Raw genomic sequence first — 20,247 nt, forward strand, 5'->3', positions numbered from 1 at the left:
TCCCCTTTTAGCAGCAAATGAATATTGACATAGTAAGCAGTGCTTTGTGATAAGTACTAATAAGAGGGAAAAGCAAAAGCTAATGCAATATAGATTCCAGTGAATTTTATTTGAAGGATCAATCCAGATGAATGACAAGTATGAGGAATGCCCAAGCTGCCAAAGCTTCGTTGGGTATTACCGGTCCTCACTATCTAACTACTGCTTCTCAGCCTCCTTTCTGATCCATGTTCCCATACCTTGGCTCCTTAATATATGTGTATACCCTAAGGCTCTTCCCTGGGTCTTATCTTCCCCCTTTTCACTTTTTCTCATCTCTGAGCTCTTAAAGATTGGAAGGGTAATTAGCCATACCAAGCCTGAACTTGTAGACAGTCTTTTCTACACTCATGATTAGTCTTTGAGGCAATTCGACCTTTGCAAATATTCAAGACCCTCATTGGTCTCAAATGTAGGCATCTATTGGCTGAGGTTGAACCCCATGGCTCCTAATTAACCTAAGGATGATAAATAGTTGGTGACTTTGGATGGTAGTTGCTTATCTCAAGATGAAATGTCTGTTCAGTTTGGGTACTGGTCACGATACTGATGATAACTTTACCCAAAGCTATTGTCATATTACAGCTGAAGTGACTGGTAGTGGAGATAGGGCAAAGCTTTTTGCAGAAGTTACAGGGGAAATAACTTGTTGACCTCACGAGATTTCAAATGGCTATGCTGCAAAAGAAGCATCGCCTCTTAACATGCAATCAAAGAGGATTACAATAAGCTATGTTGAATATAAATGTTTTTTTCTATTTAGGAAAGGCATCTCCCCCAAAGGGGACTGCCCTGACAGTTTCAATGGAAAATAAATAGTAATAACAATAGCAGTCAGAAAAAAAAAACTGGTAACAATACTGGCTTACTCCATCAATTTACCTCACTTCTACAGGTAGAAAAATCACACATCAGTCACATAACAGTTGCACTTTAAACGGTGGGTGGGTCACAACCAATGACTAAAGACCATTCAAGGCAGCTTGCTTCTTTCCTTCAAGATTAAGCTCAGGGGCCACATCCCATTGTTCGGTCACTCCAGTCATGTCTGACTCTTCGTGACCCAGTTTGGGATTTTTCTTCACAGAGACACTGGAATGGTTTTCCATTTCCTTCTCCGGCTCATTTTACAGATGAGGAACCTGAGGCAAACGGGGTTAAGTGACTTGCCCAGAGTCACATAGTTAGTAAGTGTCTGAGGGCAGATTTGAACTCAGGCCTTCCTGAATTTATTTTGTCCAATATTTCCCCAATATTTTGTCCACTGTGCCACCTAGGTACCCTACATTCTACATGACAGCAACAATTCAATAGCACTTAAAAAAACCCAGCACTTTAAGATTTGCAAAGCACTTCACACAGTCTACCTCATTTGATCCTCATGACAACCCTGTGAATTAGGGGGCTATTATTATCCCCATTTTACAGAAAAGGACACTGAGGCTCAGAGTGGTCAAGTGACTTGCCCATGGTCACACAGCTACTAAGAGTCTGAGGCAGGATTTGAACCCAGGTTTTGCTGACTCCAAGTCTTGTGGTCTAGCCACTCAAGCCACATCTAACTACCTGCCCAGCAAAGTCTACCTTGATTCTCTCACCCTTACCCCCCTAATGCCCTGCCCCCTAAAAGTTACTTTGTGCATATCTTCCTGTACCCCATCATTCAATGCAGGGGAAGTTTTCAATTTCATATTTGTATCTAGCACACAACAGATATTTAATGAATGTTTATCAAATGAACGTATCTAAGCCTTTAAAAAACCATGCCAACCCCAGGCCTGTGGGTTTTTCATTGTTTTCAGGAGCTCCAGTTGTGGACCTTCTGGCTTCATCTCTGAAGCTTTTACCCTTAAGCACCTTAACAAGGTACCTGGGACACCTAAAGGGTTAAATGACTTACCCAGGGCTACCCAACCAGTGTATGTCAGATGTACAGTGTAAACCCAGGTCTTCCCAGCTCTGAGGGCATCTTTCTATCCCCTAGATCTCCATAAACATTAAGCCAAGGCTTATTGGATGCAGAACTCTGCCTGTGATCTACTCAAAACCTGAGCTTGTGGGTAGAAGCTCAAGGGGTGGGGGCAGGGAAGGCAAGGGAAGGAGGCCCCTCCTTTCAGAGACTCAGGGCTGGAACGTACTTCGGAGGGCATCCAGCCCAATTCCCTCTAAAAGACACTCCCAAAGTAGCTATGTAGCTTCTGCTAAAAGATTTCCAGGAACAGGGACACTTCTACATTACACGGCAAATCATCTCATTTCTAGACAGTTCTAATTGTCAGGAACTTTTGACTAATATTGAACGGGAATCTACTTGTCTCCAATTTGCAGTCACTGAGCTGAGCAATGTCCTCTCCGGAGAGGGCAAATTCATCTGCTCTGTCTGCCACAGGATGGTCCCTCAGATCCTCGAAGTTAGCCCTCCTGTCATCACCCCCCAGGGTTCTTTTTTCAAAGTTAACTATCCCTGGTCCTTTATCCCATATATCCTTGTGCAGCCCATCTCCTGGCCCTTTCACTCTTCTGGCTCCATCCTCCAGACATTGTCCTTCCTAGAGGGACATTCCCAGAACCCAGGCCTCTATTTCCAATAAACTCTCACTACAGCCATGCTCAGAGGACCTGACTCCATCCTCCCTTTTTGTATTCCCATTGCCCAGCACATGGTAAGGTCTTAATAAATGCTGGCAGATCTGCTGATCAAGTTTCAGCATTAACTGTTTCTGTCCTACTTTCCCTCATCTGAAGATCATTCTCCTTGAGAGTTGAACAGAGCCACGTTCTCCCTCTGGGCATCCGGCATCTCTGACCCAGAAGCTGCCCTCATGCTTGCTAAGTTTCCACCCATAGCGTTCTCTGTTTCTGTCTTTGCCACTTTACCACTTTCATAGAACTGGGATGACACAGCTGTTTCCTCCCATTCAATGAAGATGTTTTTCCCTTCCTAAAACCCCAACTTTCTTCGTGAAGCCGTAGGACTTCCTCAATCTAAGAGCACATCCAAGTCCGTTAGAGGAGTGACTCTCTTTTGAGGTGAATGATGACACTGTAGCATCGGGGGTTAGGGCAGAGAGAAGCGTGACTCCCCACCTTGGTTGGGGACCTAGGATTGCTTCTAATCACTTCTGCAACAAGAAAGTCTTCTGGTTTTCTCTAGACTCTGGACATGTCCTGCATAGAAGCTTTTGGATATAGGCAGCCCTGCAGCCATTCTAGTAGATGGGTTAAATTTTAGATCTGCATTATTAGGTGAACCTTATTAGTATGTGAAGAAGATAGTCACCTATGTTGCATAATTTCAAAGGCGCTGGGTAGTTTTCTCTTCTACCTTACTCTCTCTTCATTCCATGATGGATGCCTGAAATTCCACAATTAGATATTATTTCCTTTGGTGTAAGGTCTCTAGTCCATAGAGATATATGTTTCCCCTAGAGGAATGGCTAATTAATTAAGCCTTTTTTTGTATGTTATGAGTGTGAATATATTTATCAGGCCTTCCCTAAGTTTGATAGGGGAAGAAGAGAACAGTAGAACACTGAAGCAATTCATGTCTTCCAAGATGAGGAAAAAGAGGTTAATTCAGAGCACAGAAATCCAGGCTCCATTTCCTGATAATTTTGCTATTTGCTTTTGGGTGTGGTTCCTATTTAGATACTTGATGCTTCCTCAGAACTGGCTGGACAGACCACAGGGCATCAGGCCAGTGAAGTGGAGCAGTCACTGCTGATTTCTTCCTATGTCTTGGAGAGAGGGAGAAAGAAGCAGAGAAAACCCTGCTCTCATTGGGAGAGAGTCTGACAAAGCTACTCGGCATGCCAGCCAAGGCATCTGTCAGCAGGCTGAGTTGTTCAGATGCAGGGAAGGTGTAATACGCCCTTGACCCTGGAGACTTAGAATTGGCTCCTGCAGACTCCTAATAAGTGACCCTTTGGCCTTCTCTCTCCTCGTCCACTGGTAACTAGTGAGCGGGGAATCCATGGCATCTTTAAGACCAAACGATTGTGTCTGATTGCAGAAGATAACTCTACTACTGTGACCAAAGAAATTCCTCAAACCATAATGTTGTCTTTCATCTGCAGTGAGCCGATATCAGGGTAGGGGAATAGGGAAGGTGTTGTCAGTGATGTCGTTGCTGTGTCCCCCTTGTGGTGACCGCTCATTCAGTGTCTTTCCTGCCCAGCACCTCAGAGAGCCTGACACATAATGCCACATGTAAGACTTCTCCAGGGCCACCCACAATGTGGGGGGAACAGAAACACCGCTCCTAAGGATAGTTCTCCAGGAGCACTGGACTCTTAGAAGCTCACTGCTCAGTGAGGAAGATGTCGCTCGGATGTCTTATTCTCCCTCTAAGAAAATCATCTCCATGCCTACAGCATCAGGACCAGCCTAGGAATGCCAGGCCAAGGTTTGGGGTCTTCTGGCTTTTTGGATCGTCTGAAAATAGCTTCAGAATGAGAAGAGGGCTGGTGCCCTCTTGAGGGTCCTTGGCAGCAGCTGCTGGCTGCCTTCTTGCTCCCACAGTACAGCTGTCCTGCCACCCTTCTTGTGGCAGAGAGCCAAAATTTTACTATAGGCTGGATTCCTCCCATAATCCCAGATGTCCATTTGGGGGTTTTGTTTGCTTTTTCAGGTCAGCTCCTAAATAGCTCCTTTTTTGTATGGAACATCTCAGAGGAAACCCTTCGCATTTTGTCCTGTAGCTTCTCACTGACTTTGGATTTGGGGGCCGGTGTGTGTGTTTGTGTGAAGCTGGTGGTCTTTTCTCTTCTTAATAAAGATAGTATTGGGGGTCCCAGGATCATAGGGACATAGATTCAGAGTTGGAAGGGAACACAGAGGCCATGTAAACCAACTCCAGTGCTTTACAGAGGCGAAAACCCAGGCCCACAGCAGTTAAGTGACTTGCCTCGAGGCAGATCAGAAGAAAGTAGCAGAATTAGAATTTGAACCCAGGTCCCCTGTCTCTCAAACCTGCTGTGTTTCCACTGCATCAGTTTGCCTTCATCTCCTAAGATCCTCCAATGCCTCTTTACCATGTGGAGGAGACCCTGGATTGCCAAAGCCCCCCCAGAAGTGTTCAAGTGCCGGCAGGTTCTACCAGTCCCGAAGGACTCGAAGGAGTATGGGCTGGAGAGGCGTGTGGGCTCTGTCACCTCAGGACCAGCCTGGCCACATATGATCATCGTCACCAGACCAGTGGCATTTGGAGCCTTGGCAGCTCCTGGAGCAAAGAGGGGCTGCAGCCTGTGCCGGTGTGGGGGCATCTGCACCAGGATAGCCCAAGTCCATCCTTGTAGTGCTAATGCAAGAAGACAGGAGCATGATCCTGTGGCCATGGGCCTTGGTGGCCCCAGTGCAAGACATGCACATGCTGGGTTGTTGAGGGGGGGATAAAAAGAATGCTTTGTGATACTTATTTAACAGAAAAAGAAACCAAAGCATGAAGATTACTTGTTAGAGTTCAGAGCAGATACAAGAGTTCCCGAATCTGAAACCTATGCAACTGGAATGACTTTCAGAGGTCATTTAATTTGACCCTCCCCCCTATTTAAAGGTTCGGAAATTGAGCCTCGGAGTGACTTGCCCAAGGTCACGCAGGTAGCTCACATCAGAGGTAGAATCTGTATCCAGGTCCTGACTCCAGAGCTACTAGGTTAAGTGCTTGGAGATACAAAGACAGAAAGGAGCAGCCCATGACCTCAACGAGCTTACAGGTTTGCTGGTAGGGAAGATAACATATACACATATATTCAAAATATGTGCAAAATAAATGCAAACTAATTTGGCTCCAGGGCAGGGAAGTCTCTAGCAGTGGAAAAATCAGGAAAGACACAATGTAGGAGATGACAGGTTCAGTTTTGAAAGAAACTAGAGATTCCAAGATAGGGAATGGAGGAGAAAGTGTATTCCAAGCATGGGGCACAGCCTGTGTAAAGGCACAGAAGGGGGAGATGAAGGGGGATGGATACATGACTGAATAAGCAGTTATCAGTCACTTACTATGTGCAGGGCATCATGCCAAGCACTGTGATTGCAAATACAAAAAGTGGGACAGCCCTTGTCCCCAAGGAATTTACACTTTAATAGGGGAGTGATGGCTGGGGATGATGGCACAGGGATGATGAGTGAATTGATCCACAGGGCAGTCAATTGACACACCCTTTCCATTGTCAAAGCAATGGTAATAGCAATGTTATTACTGTGTCCAGTGTGTGAGGAATAGCAAAAAGTTCAGTTTAGCAGGACAGAAAAATAAAGGGCAGCTAGGTGGTGCAGTGACCATGGAATTAGGAGGTCCTGAGTTCAAATTTGGCCTCTAGCTGTGTGACCCCAGGCAAGTCACTTAACCTCAATTGCCAAAAAAAGAGAGAAATAAAAGAAAAGTAAAGAGTAATTAATCTTGGAAATGTAGTATGGAGCCAGGTTCTGAAGGGCCGTCCTCTGTGTCTATCAAGATCTTATTCATCCTTCACAGGATCATGGGATTTAGAGTTGGGATAATGGGATATGCTGGAGCCAGCTCGTACTGGCTGGCAATAGCCAGTTACCATGTCTTCAGTGTGAGCATTTACATGTCAGAAATGGGCAAACACAGGCTTTGATTTATTGTCTAGACTTGGGAAAATGATGGAGAAAGTGTTACCACGCAGATTATATTTAAAAGTATATCTTGCCTGCCTTTTTTTTTCCTTCTGGAGAGCTGGTGGTTAAACATTTACCAGCACACTTCTGGCTAGCAGGGATCTTAGAGACTCTCATTTTATAATTGGAGGAACTAAGACCCAGAGAGAGAGGAAGTGTGCCCAGGGTCATACAGCTGGTCGAGGGAGGTTGGGCCTCCAAGGTCAGTGCTCTTTTTAGGACCCAGTTAAGGTCATGTCCTTTTGCACGGGGACTCCTCCCACCTGCTCCAGGTCACAGCCTTAGAACTCTTTTTGGGGATGCTTACTCATCAGCTGCCTTGAGTTATCATGTCAAGTCTCGTTTCTCCCCATACAGTACACACCATATATTATGCATCTGGCTTGTGTCCTCCCCTAGCCCAGCACAGCCCTTAAAGGTGGCCCTTGGGTGAGGAAAATCTTCCTGTTGGCCACTAGGCATCGCCCTGCTGTGCAAGATTGGCACAAAGGAGAGGACACAGTAGCATAAGCCTGAGAGCAAACTCTGCCTGGCCCCCTGACTGATTCAGTGTTCTAATCTCCACTGACCACACTCAGAGATCCCTAAGACCTTAAGTAGACATAGTGGTTCAGCTGCTTAGGAGAAAAAGAAAAAAGGCTAGTGTAGTCATAGGAACTTAAACTTTCCTCCTGGGTCTAGACCTGATTAGTAGGATTAGAACTGCAAAGGACGTCAGAGACACTGACTCAAACCCTTCATTTTACAGATGAGGAAACTGAAACCCAAGTCACACAGCAAGGAATTGTCTGAGGCAGGATTTGAACTCAGGTCTTCCTGATTCCCTACCCCATGCTTTTTCTCTTGTACCAAGCTTCGTCCATAGGATGCCCCCTCCAGGGTCAGAGTGAAGCCCACTGCAGCTCATCAGGGGCCCTTGGGAGAAGCACTTGGAGGGGACCCTATGTTTGCTGGGGCTGGGGGCCTATACTCTCTCTGCCAAGGGCAAGGGAAAATCTTCACCCACCCTTTACAGATGATGGTCCCTCTTTGTCTGCAGGATGGAGAATCTCTTTGTGAATCGCTTCATGCACATGTTCCAGTCTTCCTGGAGTGACTTTGCGGACTTCGAGAAGATCTTTGTCAAGATCAGTAACACCATTTCAGGTAGGCTGCCTGTCTGGGTGTGTGGCATGCCTTATCCCCTCAAAGTGAGAGCATCCCTCCTTGGCATCAAGGAGAAGGGGATAGTTTTCTTACTTTGACGTCTCCTGAAAATTGGCAAAGGGCCCCTGGATGCCCGTTCCAGAAATACAGCCTGCTGACTGGAATGGGATGGGAAGACAATGGCTGCTGGTGTGATAGAATTCCCTATTTCCTTTGAAGTTCATTTCAAGAACCAAGTGCTATGTGAGACCTTTCCTGATCCCCATGGCCATGGCCACTGGTGCTTTTCCCTGCCTGTCTTTCTCTCTCTCTCTCTCTCTCTCTCTCTCTCTCTCTCTCTTTCTCTCTCTCTCCCCCAGATGGACTGATGTATGGACAAGTAGACAGACAGATATAGAAAGATAGATACCTACTATACACACATATGTGAATATATCTGTATAGACAGATACACACATATTCCATAGAAATCACATTTCCAATAGAATATAAGGTCCCTAAGGGCTGGATGGAGATAGGGACAGTACCTGTGATTTCACTGGTATAAGGAACTCGCTGGTGAGGAAGCTCCCTCCATTGATACAGGTGGGCACCTTCTCTGTGATTCATAGTCTCTGAGATTGCCTCCAGTTCTGAGAGTTTGGGTGACTTGCCTGAGGTCACACAGGCGATAGGTATCCGAGGCAAGTCTCTAACCCAGCTCTCAAGATCAGGAACTTTTCCATCTTTGACTTTGTATCACCAGCACCTAGCACATCAGAGAAACTTAAGCAATGCTTGTTGATCAGTTGGTTGATTGATAAAGACAGAATCATGATCAAAGATATGGCTGTAGCTGGCCAGAAGGGTCGGTTCTATACCCTTTCTCTACAAAGGGCTTCAGTTCACCGCAGGGCCAAGAAGAGAGTTGGGTCATGCTTCCCTTTTTGGTAGGTTGGAACCCCTTTGGGGCTCCTGAAGCTGAGCTCTATACCACGATCTTGACTGGAAGACTAGTCACAGCCTGCGTCGAGAGACAGTCCCATGGTATGGCTGTGCTGGTCCTGACCTAAACCCCCGGAGACTTACCCCAAACCATCCCCAGAAGATACAGACCTTTGGGTTTCTTTGTATTGCTCTAGAAAGAAAGCCCAAGTTGGTTCTCGCTGACCTGCTGCTGGATGCCAGGGGCTCTCCGCTAGCTGGCTGAGCTAGGAGGTGCCGAGGACTCAGGGGGTATTGTTTCCCTCATAGAGTATGTCATGCAGCACTGGCAGGAGGATTTCATGTTTGGCTACCAGTTTCTGAATGGATGCAACCCAGTCATGATTGAGAGATGCACCAAGATCCCAGAGAAGTTCCCAGTGACCACAGAGATGGTGGAATGCAGCCTGGAGCGGCAGCTGACCTTGGAAGAAGAGATCCAGGTAGCAGCAGCACCCTGCCCCAATAGCGCTTTCCTCTCTTGCTTTCATCATTAATAGAAAGTCAGCTCTTTGGGGCAGGGGTGGTTTCCTTTTTCTTGTGTCTCCAGTGCTGTGTGCCTTGGCTGGGACACAATGATTCTTGTTCAGTTGTTTCGGTTGTGTCTGACTCTTCATGACCCTGTCTGAGGTTTTCTTAGCAAAGATACTGGAGTAGTCATTTCCTTCTCCAGTTCATTTTACAGATGAGGGAAACTGAGGCAAACAGGGTGAAGCAACTTGCCCAGGGTCACACAGCTAGTATATGTCTCATGCCAGATTTGAACTCTGACTCCAAACTAGCACTATAACCACTCCACCACCTAGCTACCCCATGGTAGGTATTTAATAACTGCTTATTGATTATGACACGAATCATAAGCTTGGGGGGCAGGGAGTGATCTAGACCTGTGATTTCATCAGTTTAGGGAACTCCTAGCATGGGAAATATCACCCACCTATGCAGATCAGCAACCCCTCCATAGTTTTAGAACACTGCTTGGGACACAAAGCTGTTGAATGACTTGTCCACGGTCATATAGTGTTTCTGAGAGGGAGGTCTTGAATCCAGATCTTAGTGGTGCCAAAATTTTCCCTCTCTCAGCTCTGATATGCCCTAGAGTAAGAGTTCTTCACTTTTTATGTGTCCTGGATCCTTGGGAAGACTGGAGAAGCCCATGGAATCTTTCTCAGAATTATGTTTTTAAATGAATAAAACAAAACACTAGAATTGCAAAGGAAACCAAAAGTTAGTGAAAATGAAGGTAATTGTTTTCCCACCCAATTTCACAGGCCCACTGAAATCCATCCACACCTAAGGTTAAGAATCCCTGCTCTGTTGTAGAACATTCTTTTAATAGTGGAAGCCTGCACTGCGGCTTCTGGTATGCACTGTGCAGAGTGATATGTCACATCATCATGTATTTATGTTTTCATCATAATATCACTGTCAGATAAAAATAGTGTGGTACTGTGAATGGGGAACTGGCCTCAGAGCCAGGAAAGCCTGGCTTCAGGTCTCACCGGTTCTGATGCATCCTAGTTGTGTGACACGTCTGAGCAGGTCACAAACGTCTAAGTGTCTAAGACATTAAGTTGCAGATAAGGTTCTGACCTGCATTAGCAGAGCGACTTTTTCTCTTGGGACATCTCTTACCAATGAAATGGTAGACCTGGATCCAGGCTCCACCTCCCTTCCTATCCTACTATTGTCAACAATAGCTCATATTTCTTCTTCTTCCTCTTCTTCTTTAACCATCAGGTTGATTGACTTGCCCAGGGTGATACAGATAGTGTTTCAGGCAAGATTTGAACTCAGGTCCACCTGACTTGAAGGCTGGTGCCCTCTCCACTGGGCCACCTAGCTGCCCTGGAGCTCATATTTCAATAGCACTTAACAGCAGCTCCTCAGACCAACAGAAAGCACACAGTCCTGGCATGATTATCCCTACAGAGCAGGCAGGAAAAGTGAGGCACTTTCCCATAGTCACATACTCCAAGTCTGGTGCTGTGCCCCCTACTCTGCACTGATGGGAGGACCTTGGAGCTCATAGAATTATAGACCTATAGAGCTCATCCAATCCAGCTTCTTTGTTTTATAGACAAGGACACTCTAAGGCCTCATGGGTAGAATTTGAACTCCCACCCTGTGATTCCAGAGTCAATGATCTGCAGTCAGACATAATCTGGCCTAACTTCTCAAGGAGCCACTGACCTCTCCTCTGGTCCATGAACCACCCATCATTATTATTTACAATTTGGGTGATATGAAAAGCAAAAAGTAATTTGAATTTCCTTCAAAGCTTATAAAATGCTTACCCTGCAGCAATGGGAGAGGATGGATAAGTATTACTGTCATCCCCATTTTACAGATAAGGAAACCGAGGCTCTGAAAATTATGTGTCATGGGTCTTTGATTTGGGATCGATGTGTAGCCGAGCGTGAGAACCTGCCTACCTACTGTCCGCACTGACTCCAGGCTCCTCCCTCTGTTTGGCGTTAGACATTCATGTTATTTAGTCCCTGGAGTTCCTGATACTGGCTGACGGCAACAGCCTCAGCTTTTGAAACCACCCAGTACTATCAGAGAAACGCCAGAGAACCTCACCCCAGCCTCCTCAGTCCCTCTGGCTACCCAGTGATAAAACCAGGCAGGCTCTCCTACAGAAAGTAGTCAGTCAGTGTCCACAAGGTCCTGTTCCATACCTGGCACTGTGCCAAGAGCTGGGGCTACAAAGAGGTGAAAAATAGTTCCTGCTCTCCTAGAGCCCCCAGTCTGATGGGGGAGACAGCAAGCAAACAGCTATGGACAAAGGACATTGGGCAGGATAAGTGGGGCATCTTAACAGAGGGGAGGCACTAGCATTGAGGGGATTGGGAAGGGCTTCCCGTAGAAGGTGGGACCTTAGCTGGGACTTAAATGAAATCTATGAGGAGGTAGAGATGAGGAGAGAGCATTCCACAAAGTGGGGGGGGGGACAGCCAGTGAAAATGTCCAGAGATGGGAGGTGCAGTATCTTGTTCAAGGAAGGGCCAAGAGGCCAGTGGAGCACAGAAAACCAGTGGGGAGGGAGGGGTATGAGGAATAAGAATGTTAGAAGGAGGGTGGGGGGAGAGTTAGGAAGGGCTTTCAAAGCCAATCGGGATTTTCTGTTTGATCTTACAAGTGACAGGGTGCAGCTGGTGCTTACTGAGTGACTTGGTGAGACCTGGACTTGGCCTTTAAGAAGCAGGCTTATCCTGCCTAGCTTCAGGAGGCAGAATTAGGACGCATGGGTAAAAGTCACAGCCTGGCAGATTTCTGCTCTACACAAAAGAAGCATGTTCTGAAGATTAGAGTTGCCCAGCAATGGAGCACACTGAATCACCGACAGCGGTCAGGCAAGTGGTCAGTAAGAGTAGGGGATGGTTTTTCTCTCTCAGGAGAGAATTTCAGGAAGTTCAGGGTTGCTCGGATATGAGTGAAGGAAGTGTGAGAGCTAAGGAATCACGTGTTAAAATAAAGGTCCAATGGTTACAGAGTATCTTTCTCACAATTACCCTCTGAGGTGGCCAATGTATGTATTATTAAGCCCATTCTACAGACCGAGAGACTGAAGCTCAGTGAGCTTAAGGACTTATCCAGGGACACAGAGCTAAGTGTCAGAGCTGGTATTTAAACCCCAGCCTTCTGAGTCTGAGTCCTCTGCCCCTTCCACTTAAACCATCCTGCTGCTGTGCAAATAAAATTCGGCCTGGCGCCCGTGCTCATCGTACAAAAATGTCTCAGAGAAACCAAACAACTCCTTGAAACCTTTGATGAAAGCAGCCTCTGCTAATTGGCAGTCCCCTCCCTCAGGGCCATGCTGACTCCTTAGGTAATGCCAATTGCCTCATCTCTCCAGAGATGCCAGCTTGTCTGAAGTGCTTAGAACTAAATACAGCTGCCAGGCAGAGGGCAGGCAGCAGGACGGTTGCTCCCCTGGTCCTGGACACTGTTCCTCTCTCAGTAAAGCTCAGGGCAGCTTGAACCTTTGTTTTGGCTGGCTGCTCATGTTATCTTCCAGCCTCTTCTACCATGCTGGTGCTGGGTTGGAGGGTCAAGAGAATGGGACAGGGATGGGAGAGGTGTTGGAGGGCATATCAAAACCTGAGCTTAGGGTTCCATGGAAAACCCTCCCATTCTCTGTCAAGGAACCCACTGCTTGAATACTTTGGAGATGGGGTTGAGGGAGATGGAGAGATTAGTCTGACCTAGTCCCTCTCCACTGACCAACATTAAGTTACTGGATTTGAGGTTCCTTCTAGGCTGAATATGAGTTGAGAAATTGACTTCTAATTGAGAAAATGTGGTGAAGATTATGGATACTGAAAAGTATACATCCTGTTAGACACGGTCATTGGGGTGGTTAGTTTTACTTACCTGATTTCTCCCCCTTTTCCTCTTTGTAACATGGAGTGGCATTGTGGGTGGGGAACGGGGCATAGCTATATTCAGAAATTAAGGTGATGTGAAAACAAAAGGTATCAATATAAACAGGTTTACATTTTTCAATAGAAAAAAGAAAAAGTGACTTCTCTTCCTTTTGACAGCAAGGGAACATCTTCATAGTGGACTTTGAAATTCTGGACGGCATCGATGCCAACAAAACAGACCCATGCACATTGCAGTACCTGGCAGCTCCCATCTGTCTGCTGTACAAGAATCTAGAGAACAAAATCGTCCCCATTGCCATCCAGGTGGGTCGGTCCTTACATGCCCCCAAGCTAGGTGTGTTAGCATTCTGATGGGGAGTGCTGGCCACTTTCTGACAATCAATGGGCAACCCTTCCCTGATGTCCTTTTTATATGCCTTGCCTGAGGGGTGACGACAAGCTCTCATTGCTTCACCAGGATAGTGCAAGGTCTGCTAGCCCTTACTAAGCCGTGAACATTTCAGATATGGGCCTGACGATGTCAGTGTGCCTCTCATTTGAGAACCTGCTTAGCTAAGTCCTGGAAGGCCACTGAGTAATGACATTTCTAGTCACTGTAACTCTTGAAGACAATTCGTGAGTTGTGGAGGGGTCTCGATAGGTACCAGCAGAGGGAGCACCCACAAGGAAGGAAAACAAGAGGGGTGGAACAACAGTCTGAAGGACTGAAAGTGGGATTAGGGTTGGTTTGTTTTTTTAGGGTTAGGAAGATTAGAGCATGCTTACAGGTGTATGTCAGTCTACTCTCCCAAAGCTCCATTCACCATCCTCTTAACTTTCCAACCAAAACACACCTCCCTCACCACTGTTCCCCCTATGCGTGATCTCCCAATATTAAAACATAAGCATCTTGAAGACAGGGCCTGTCTTCACTTTAACATTTATATCCCAGACCTTAGTACCTAGGAACACCCACCCCCTTCATTCAGTCATTTATTCATTCATTGGCAGAGGAGGAAATAACAGTAGAGAGGAAAATATGGAATATGAAAGAAAGAGATGGGGTGAGCCATAGAGCAAAGTCCTGGAGGGGAGAAAAGGACGGACGTGACATCAGAAGGAAATCAGTATGAATAACGAATGTTGGAAAAGATTTCGGAGAGACCACTTAATCTTAGAGATACAAACAAGGGGGAACTGGCCCAGTCCCTTCCCCTGAGTCTCCTAGAGGGAGAATGAGCCAAGCACTGTGACCAAACAAGGCAGAATGAGGTGCAATGCCCTATCCATCTAGCTGTCTAGGGCAAAAGAAAAGTGGAATATTCCAGATCTTGTAGTCTCCAGGGTTGAAAGAGAGCTTCAAAAAGTCATCTCTTCTACTTCCTAGCCCTTCCAGGTCTGGAGCTAGAAGGGTCCTCGGAAGTCCTAATATAACCCCTTCATTTGATAGGTGAGGAAACTAAGGCCTGGGGAGGTTATGACTTGTCCGAGGTCAAACAGACGGTGTGAGCCAGAGGCAGGATTTCAACCCAGGTCTTCTCTCTACAAAGCCGGTGTTCTTCCCTCAGATCAGAATTCATCCACACTGGTCCCAAACGCTATGTTTTTCTTTGCTTCTTTTTAAATAATTTTTAAATAAAAATAAATTAAAAATTGTAAAATGATTTACACTTTTCCATAGCATGAGTAAGGGAGTTAGGGAAGGTGTGATGTGAGGTCTGGCTGAGAAGGGTTGAACTGACCAGGGAAGGATGGATTTGAATGTCACAAACAACTCAGGTCCAGAAAGTCGATGGCGTCCTGATACACTCCTTATACCACACACATGCACGCCCCCACATATATGTACATTAATGTACACATTCCACATGCTTGTCATTATTTCTTTTGTCAATAGAGGAAATGGTGGAGAGGGAGAAATCAGAGCCAAGGAGATAGATTTGGGGGGGGGGTCAGTCATTCCTTTCTATCTTTATGTCTTCACCCTGCCGCCCCCAGGGTATTCTATTGGAGTGACCATTTCCCCCCACCTCCCTCCCTCCTCTCTCCTCCGTGGTCCAATGGTCAACTCTCACCCACTGAAATGTGCAATTAAGCTCTTAAAGCTTGTGTTTAGGTGTGACAGAAGGGGCCAACCTTAGGTCTGGCAATGGAGAATGTGGAAAGTGACTTGTTCAGAAGCAGGACCATTCTGGAATCAGAGGCAGGGTGGGAAGTGCAGATGTGACTGGCCTGTGCTCATAGAACTAGTGGCAAAACAGACTAAAAGTGGGGTTTCCAGGGTGGAATTATTTCCAGGGAATAGAGTACTGGCCCTGGAGTCAGGAGGACCTGAGTTCAAATCTGGCCTCAGACACTTAACACTTACTAGCCATGTGACCTTGGGCAAGTCACTTAACCCCAACTGCCCTGCCTTCCCCCTTCCAAAAAGCAAAAAAAAAAAGTGAGGCTTCCTGCCTCCCAGTCCAAAGCTTTATCCACTGTCCCAAATGCTCATGTCTGTGGATAATTAAGCCTAAGAAACGCAGGTGGAATCAGGAAAGGCAACTGGAACCAGCCACAAAATTTCCCTCAAGGATGAAACAAAGGTGTATTTTAGCATTAGTAAACAAATGTGACTCACTGAGACAGGAAAAGAAGGAAGGCAGTGGGGTCCAGTGAAGAGCTAGTGTTTCATTCAACATTGAAACGAGGAGAGATAATTCATAGGACCAAAGGAACAGGAAGCCAAAGTTCAGGACACAGCCCAACCAACTCCAGAAAGTCAAATGTTCTAGATCAAGGGGTTTCTAACCTTTTTTTGTATCATTGATCCCTTTGGCCTATGGATCCCTTCTCAGAATAATGTTTTTAATGCATAAAATAAAATACATAGGAATATATAGGAAAGCAATGATATTGAAATTGAGTTATCAAAAAAAAAAAGATTTAAAAAACAAATCCACTGATCTCCTTAAATCTATCTATGGTTCAGAACCCCTGGTCTAGAATTTAGACTGAATTTGTTCCCCATGGGCTGGAGCTGAGAATCTGAGACTCTTATTTAGAAGGGGGATTTGTAGGACTGGAAAAGCAGTGAGGACTTTGGAGGAGGGACAATGGGATGGGTGGGCAGTAGGGGATCTCCCTAGACTCTGGTCCTTAATCTCAAGAAGAACTGCTTTGAGGAGCTTTCTGTCCTCCTTCTTAATCAGTAATAGGCACAAACCTCAATTACAGGGGCATTTGGTGCAAGGGATAGGATATTAGACTGAGAGGCAAGAGTCCTGGGTTCTGGTCCTGACTTTGTGTGGGCTTGGACAATTTTGGAGAGTCCAGACAAGGTCAACCAAGATGGTGAATGGCTTTGATTGAGTTCATGTCATATGAAGGTCAGTGGAAGGAAATGGAGATGCTATCCTGTAGAAGAGAAGACTCAGGGAGGCCATGAGAGCTGTCCTCAAGCCCTGGAAGGAGTGCTAAGTAGAAAAGAGATTAGCTTTGTTCTGCTTGATCCCAGATGGCAGAAGCAGGACCAATGGTGGAGGGGGGGGGAGATATGACATAAAGAAACACTTTCTAACAATTCAAGCTGTCCAGAGTGGAATGGGCAACCTCAATAGGTTATGGGTTCCCTCCTTCCTGAAGGTCTTTATCCAGAGCCTGGATGATTTCTTGGCAAGTAAGTTATAGTGAAGATTCTGTTTTGGGTAGGGCTGAACTAGAAAGCATCTGAGGCTTTTTCCAACTCCCAAATTCTGTAATTCCATGAACTGTTTCCCCTATTTGATTTTCCGCTTGTAAAATTAGAGGATTAAACCAGATGGTAACTAAGTTTAGACTTGCCTTGTAAGACTAGATCATCAACAGGTCTGCCCTAGGAGTCAAGCATCCTAACTTTTTTTTTCCTTTTTCTCACGTTTCAGATTAATCAGACTCCAGGAGATGATAATCCCATTTTCCTTCCTTCTGATGCAAAGTATGATTGGCTTCTGGCCAAAATCTGGGTTCGATCTTCTGACTTCCACGTCCACCAGACCATCACCCATCTCCTACGAACACATCTCATGTCCGAAGTTTTCGGCATTGCCATGTTCCGGCAGCTCCCAGCTGTGCACCCTGTTTTCAAGGTATAACAAGTTGTCTACCTGAGACAGAGAAACTCAGGTGAGAAGGGACCTTGAAGAGAGAATGGGAAAAAGAGGGGGAAAAGAGGAGGTAAGAGGGGACAAGAGAAGAATGAAAGTAGACTAATTAAAGCAGGCAAGATTGAGGTTGACTAAGAAAGGATTTCTTGACAGATGAAGTGATGAAACACCAAAATGGGATGGATAGGGAGGATATGGAAGGCATGGCATTCTTGTGCCCAGAGATTTAAAAAACTTTTTTTCCATTAAAAGGCATTTAATTTCTGTATCTCTCCCCCCAATAAAAATAAAATTCTTGTAACAAATATGCATAATCAAACACGATAAATGGCCACATCCAAAAATATATGTCTCCTCCATATTTGGTCTATCATATCCTTCCAGGAGGTTGGTAGCATTCTTCATCATTGGTCCTCTAGAATCCTGTTTGGTCATTGCACTGATCAGAGTACTTTAGCCTTTCGAAGATGTTTTACTTTACAAAGCTGTTGTCATTGTATAAATTGTTTTCCTGGCTCTTCTTACTTCCCTTTGCATCAGCTCATCCAAGTCTTCCCAGGTTTCTTTGAAACTGTCCCCTTCATCATTTCCTACAGCACAGTAGTGTTCCATTACATCCCTGTACCATTTTGCTGGGCACCCCCTCAGTTTCCAATTCTTTGCCACCACAAAGAGTTGCTATAAATATTGTTGTACACATGGGTCCTTCCTCTTCTTTCTTTGTTCTCCTTGGCATTCCAAAGTTCTGCATAAGAGAGGAGATTGCACTCTGTCTTGTGTAGTTTAGCTGCCTGAAGGCAGGAGGAAGGATTTTGGGGTTCCTTTCCAGCTTCAGGGTGCTGCCATTTAGCTGTTCATTCCATGAGATTCAGAAAAGAGGAATTTCCCGTACTGTGTAATTCATTCAACAACTAGATAAACATATATCAAGTCCTTGCTATTTCTGGGCATTGTGCCAGGTTCTTAGAATTCATAGACAAAAATCAAACCAGTCTGGGCCTTTGAGGTGGCAGATATATGATACACATAAGGTAGTGTGAGGACCCCAGGAAGGGAGAACCAGGACAAAAGTCGAGTCTTCTGGCCTTTGCACGAACAGTGACTTGCTTTTCTAGTCTGCCAGTGATCACTGATGACTAAAAGTTAAATTTTATATTCTTCTGATTATGCATTAATATCATTCTGTGTCACTTTGATGCCCAAGGAGAGAATACAGTGTACTCAAATAAATAGGCATGGAGCTTTTTGGGCAGGTGTCACCTAGGGGAGGTAACTCAACCCTTTACAGTCCCACAAGTCATAATAAGTTGCCGTTTTATTCAGGGGAATAGGTAATTGGATTAGAGTCTTTGTGAAGAGAAATAAAGGTTTAGATAATAGTGTAAAGAAATGAGTGTGAGTCATTTAAAGCAAACATGCAAAGTGAGTTTGAGACAGCTGTCCTGGGGCGCCTACCAGAGTTTGCATCCTTCTTGGAAGCACCAGCTGGTCCAGCACCAGCTTGAGGAGTCTGGCGGGGGAGGAGGTGGGACCGCTGCCTCAGGTGATGTCATCATGGTGGACTCTATGTCTGAATTGGTTCCTTGTTTCCTCCATAGCTCCTGGTGGCTCACGTGCGCTTCACCATTGCCATCAACACAAAGGCCAGAGAGCAGCTCATCTGTGAGTGTGGTCTCTTTGATAAGGTAGGCTTCTCTTTCCCTCTCTCCCTCCACTCCTCCATCACCCAGCCTCACTCTCTAGAGCTGTCTGAGGGAGGTCAGTCTTCATCTATGAGTTCCAAATTCAATCTACAACACCAGTAATGTTCAACAAACAAAAAACAAGGAATTATATGAAGTGCTGAGAGTTTTTTTTAAAAAGGTAAAAACAAAGCTGTTCCTGCCTTCAAGGAGTTTACATTCTATTGGACGAATATAACATGTACACACAAGGTGACTTGAGGAGGGAAATGTCACAAAAACCTAGGGGGATCAGGGAAGAAGTCCTGAGCTGAGACAAAGACGCTAAGACTAAGTGCGCCTTATGCAAAGTAGGAGACAGCATTCTATTGAAATAGTTCAACTGGGCTGGACTTCAGTCTACAAAATGGAGAGAGGTGAGAGAAGGCTGAAGACATGGGTTAGGGCCAGATTTCCAAGAGTTTTAAATGCCAGACTGGGGAGTTTGCCTTTTATGCAGATAGTCACTGCAAGTTTCTGGGAGGGGAGTGACATGGTTAGATCTGGGTTAGAGGAAGATTAATTGAAGAGAGAAAAAGACTGAAGGCATGATGACCAAAGCAAGAGGTGATAAGATCTTAACTAGGGTGGTGACTCTGAGTGGAGAGAAGATGAAAGCAAAACGGGCAGGACCCGATTGTATATGAAGAAGAGGGAGTAGTCAAAGAAAGATGAGTCAAAGGCCATTTCTGGAAGGATGGTGCTGCCTTCAGCAGAAATAAGGAAGTCTGGAGGAGGGAGAATGAGGATGAATTTCATTTTCAACATGTTGAATTTGAGATGCCTTTGGGTCATTCATGTGGGCCTAGGGTGGAGAAGAGATGTTAGAGATGGATAAATAGGTTTGGAAGTCATCTTTATAGAGAAGAAGGAGCAGGACAGGGTCTTGGCAGACCCACACCTAGGATAGATGACTATTAACACAGTAACGGAAACTGAAAGAGAGTAGTTCAAAAGTTGGGAGAGGCCACCAAGACACAGCACTGTTATGGAAGCCGTGAGGAGACAATGTCCAGGAAGAAGTCATGTCAAAAATTACGGAAACGTTAAGAAAGATGAGAACTGAGAGAAGGCCACTGGATTTAGCTATTTGTAAAATTACTGGTAACTTTAGAGAAAGTGATTTTGGTAGAATGGTGTCATCAGAAGCCAAACTGAGAGAAGTGAAGATGGCTTTAGGTGGTCAGGATTTGGAAGCAATTGGAAGACTCTTTCTGGGAGTTTGGCAGTGAAAGA

General features: G+C 45.5%; 1 protein-coding gene across 1 annotated transcript in view; it reads left to right on the top strand.

Annotated features, from left to right (window-relative positions):
* ALOX5 (arachidonate 5-lipoxygenase) overlaps nt 1-20,247 on the top strand; it is a 71,853-nt gene that overhangs the window by 37,770 nt on the left and 13,836 nt on the right. The window contains exons 5-9 of the mRNA XM_069071313.1: nt 7,721-7,827; nt 9,061-9,233; nt 13,341-13,487; nt 17,069-17,272; nt 18,889-18,975. Coding sequence (XP_068927414.1) covers nt 7,721-7,827; nt 9,061-9,233; nt 13,341-13,487; nt 17,069-17,272; nt 18,889-18,975 — 718 coding nt within the window. The remainder of the gene's footprint in view (nt 1-7,720; nt 7,828-9,060; nt 9,234-13,340; nt 13,488-17,068; nt 17,273-18,888; nt 18,976-20,247) is intronic.

Source organism: Petaurus breviceps, unplaced genomic scaffold (assembly GCF_028583685.1).
Source record: "Petaurus breviceps papuanus isolate PSGF00001 unplaced genomic scaffold, PetGlider_PUasm1.0 90825, whole genome shotgun sequence".
Lineage (NCBI taxonomy): Eukaryota > Metazoa > Chordata > Mammalia > Diprotodontia > Petauridae > Petaurus > Petaurus breviceps.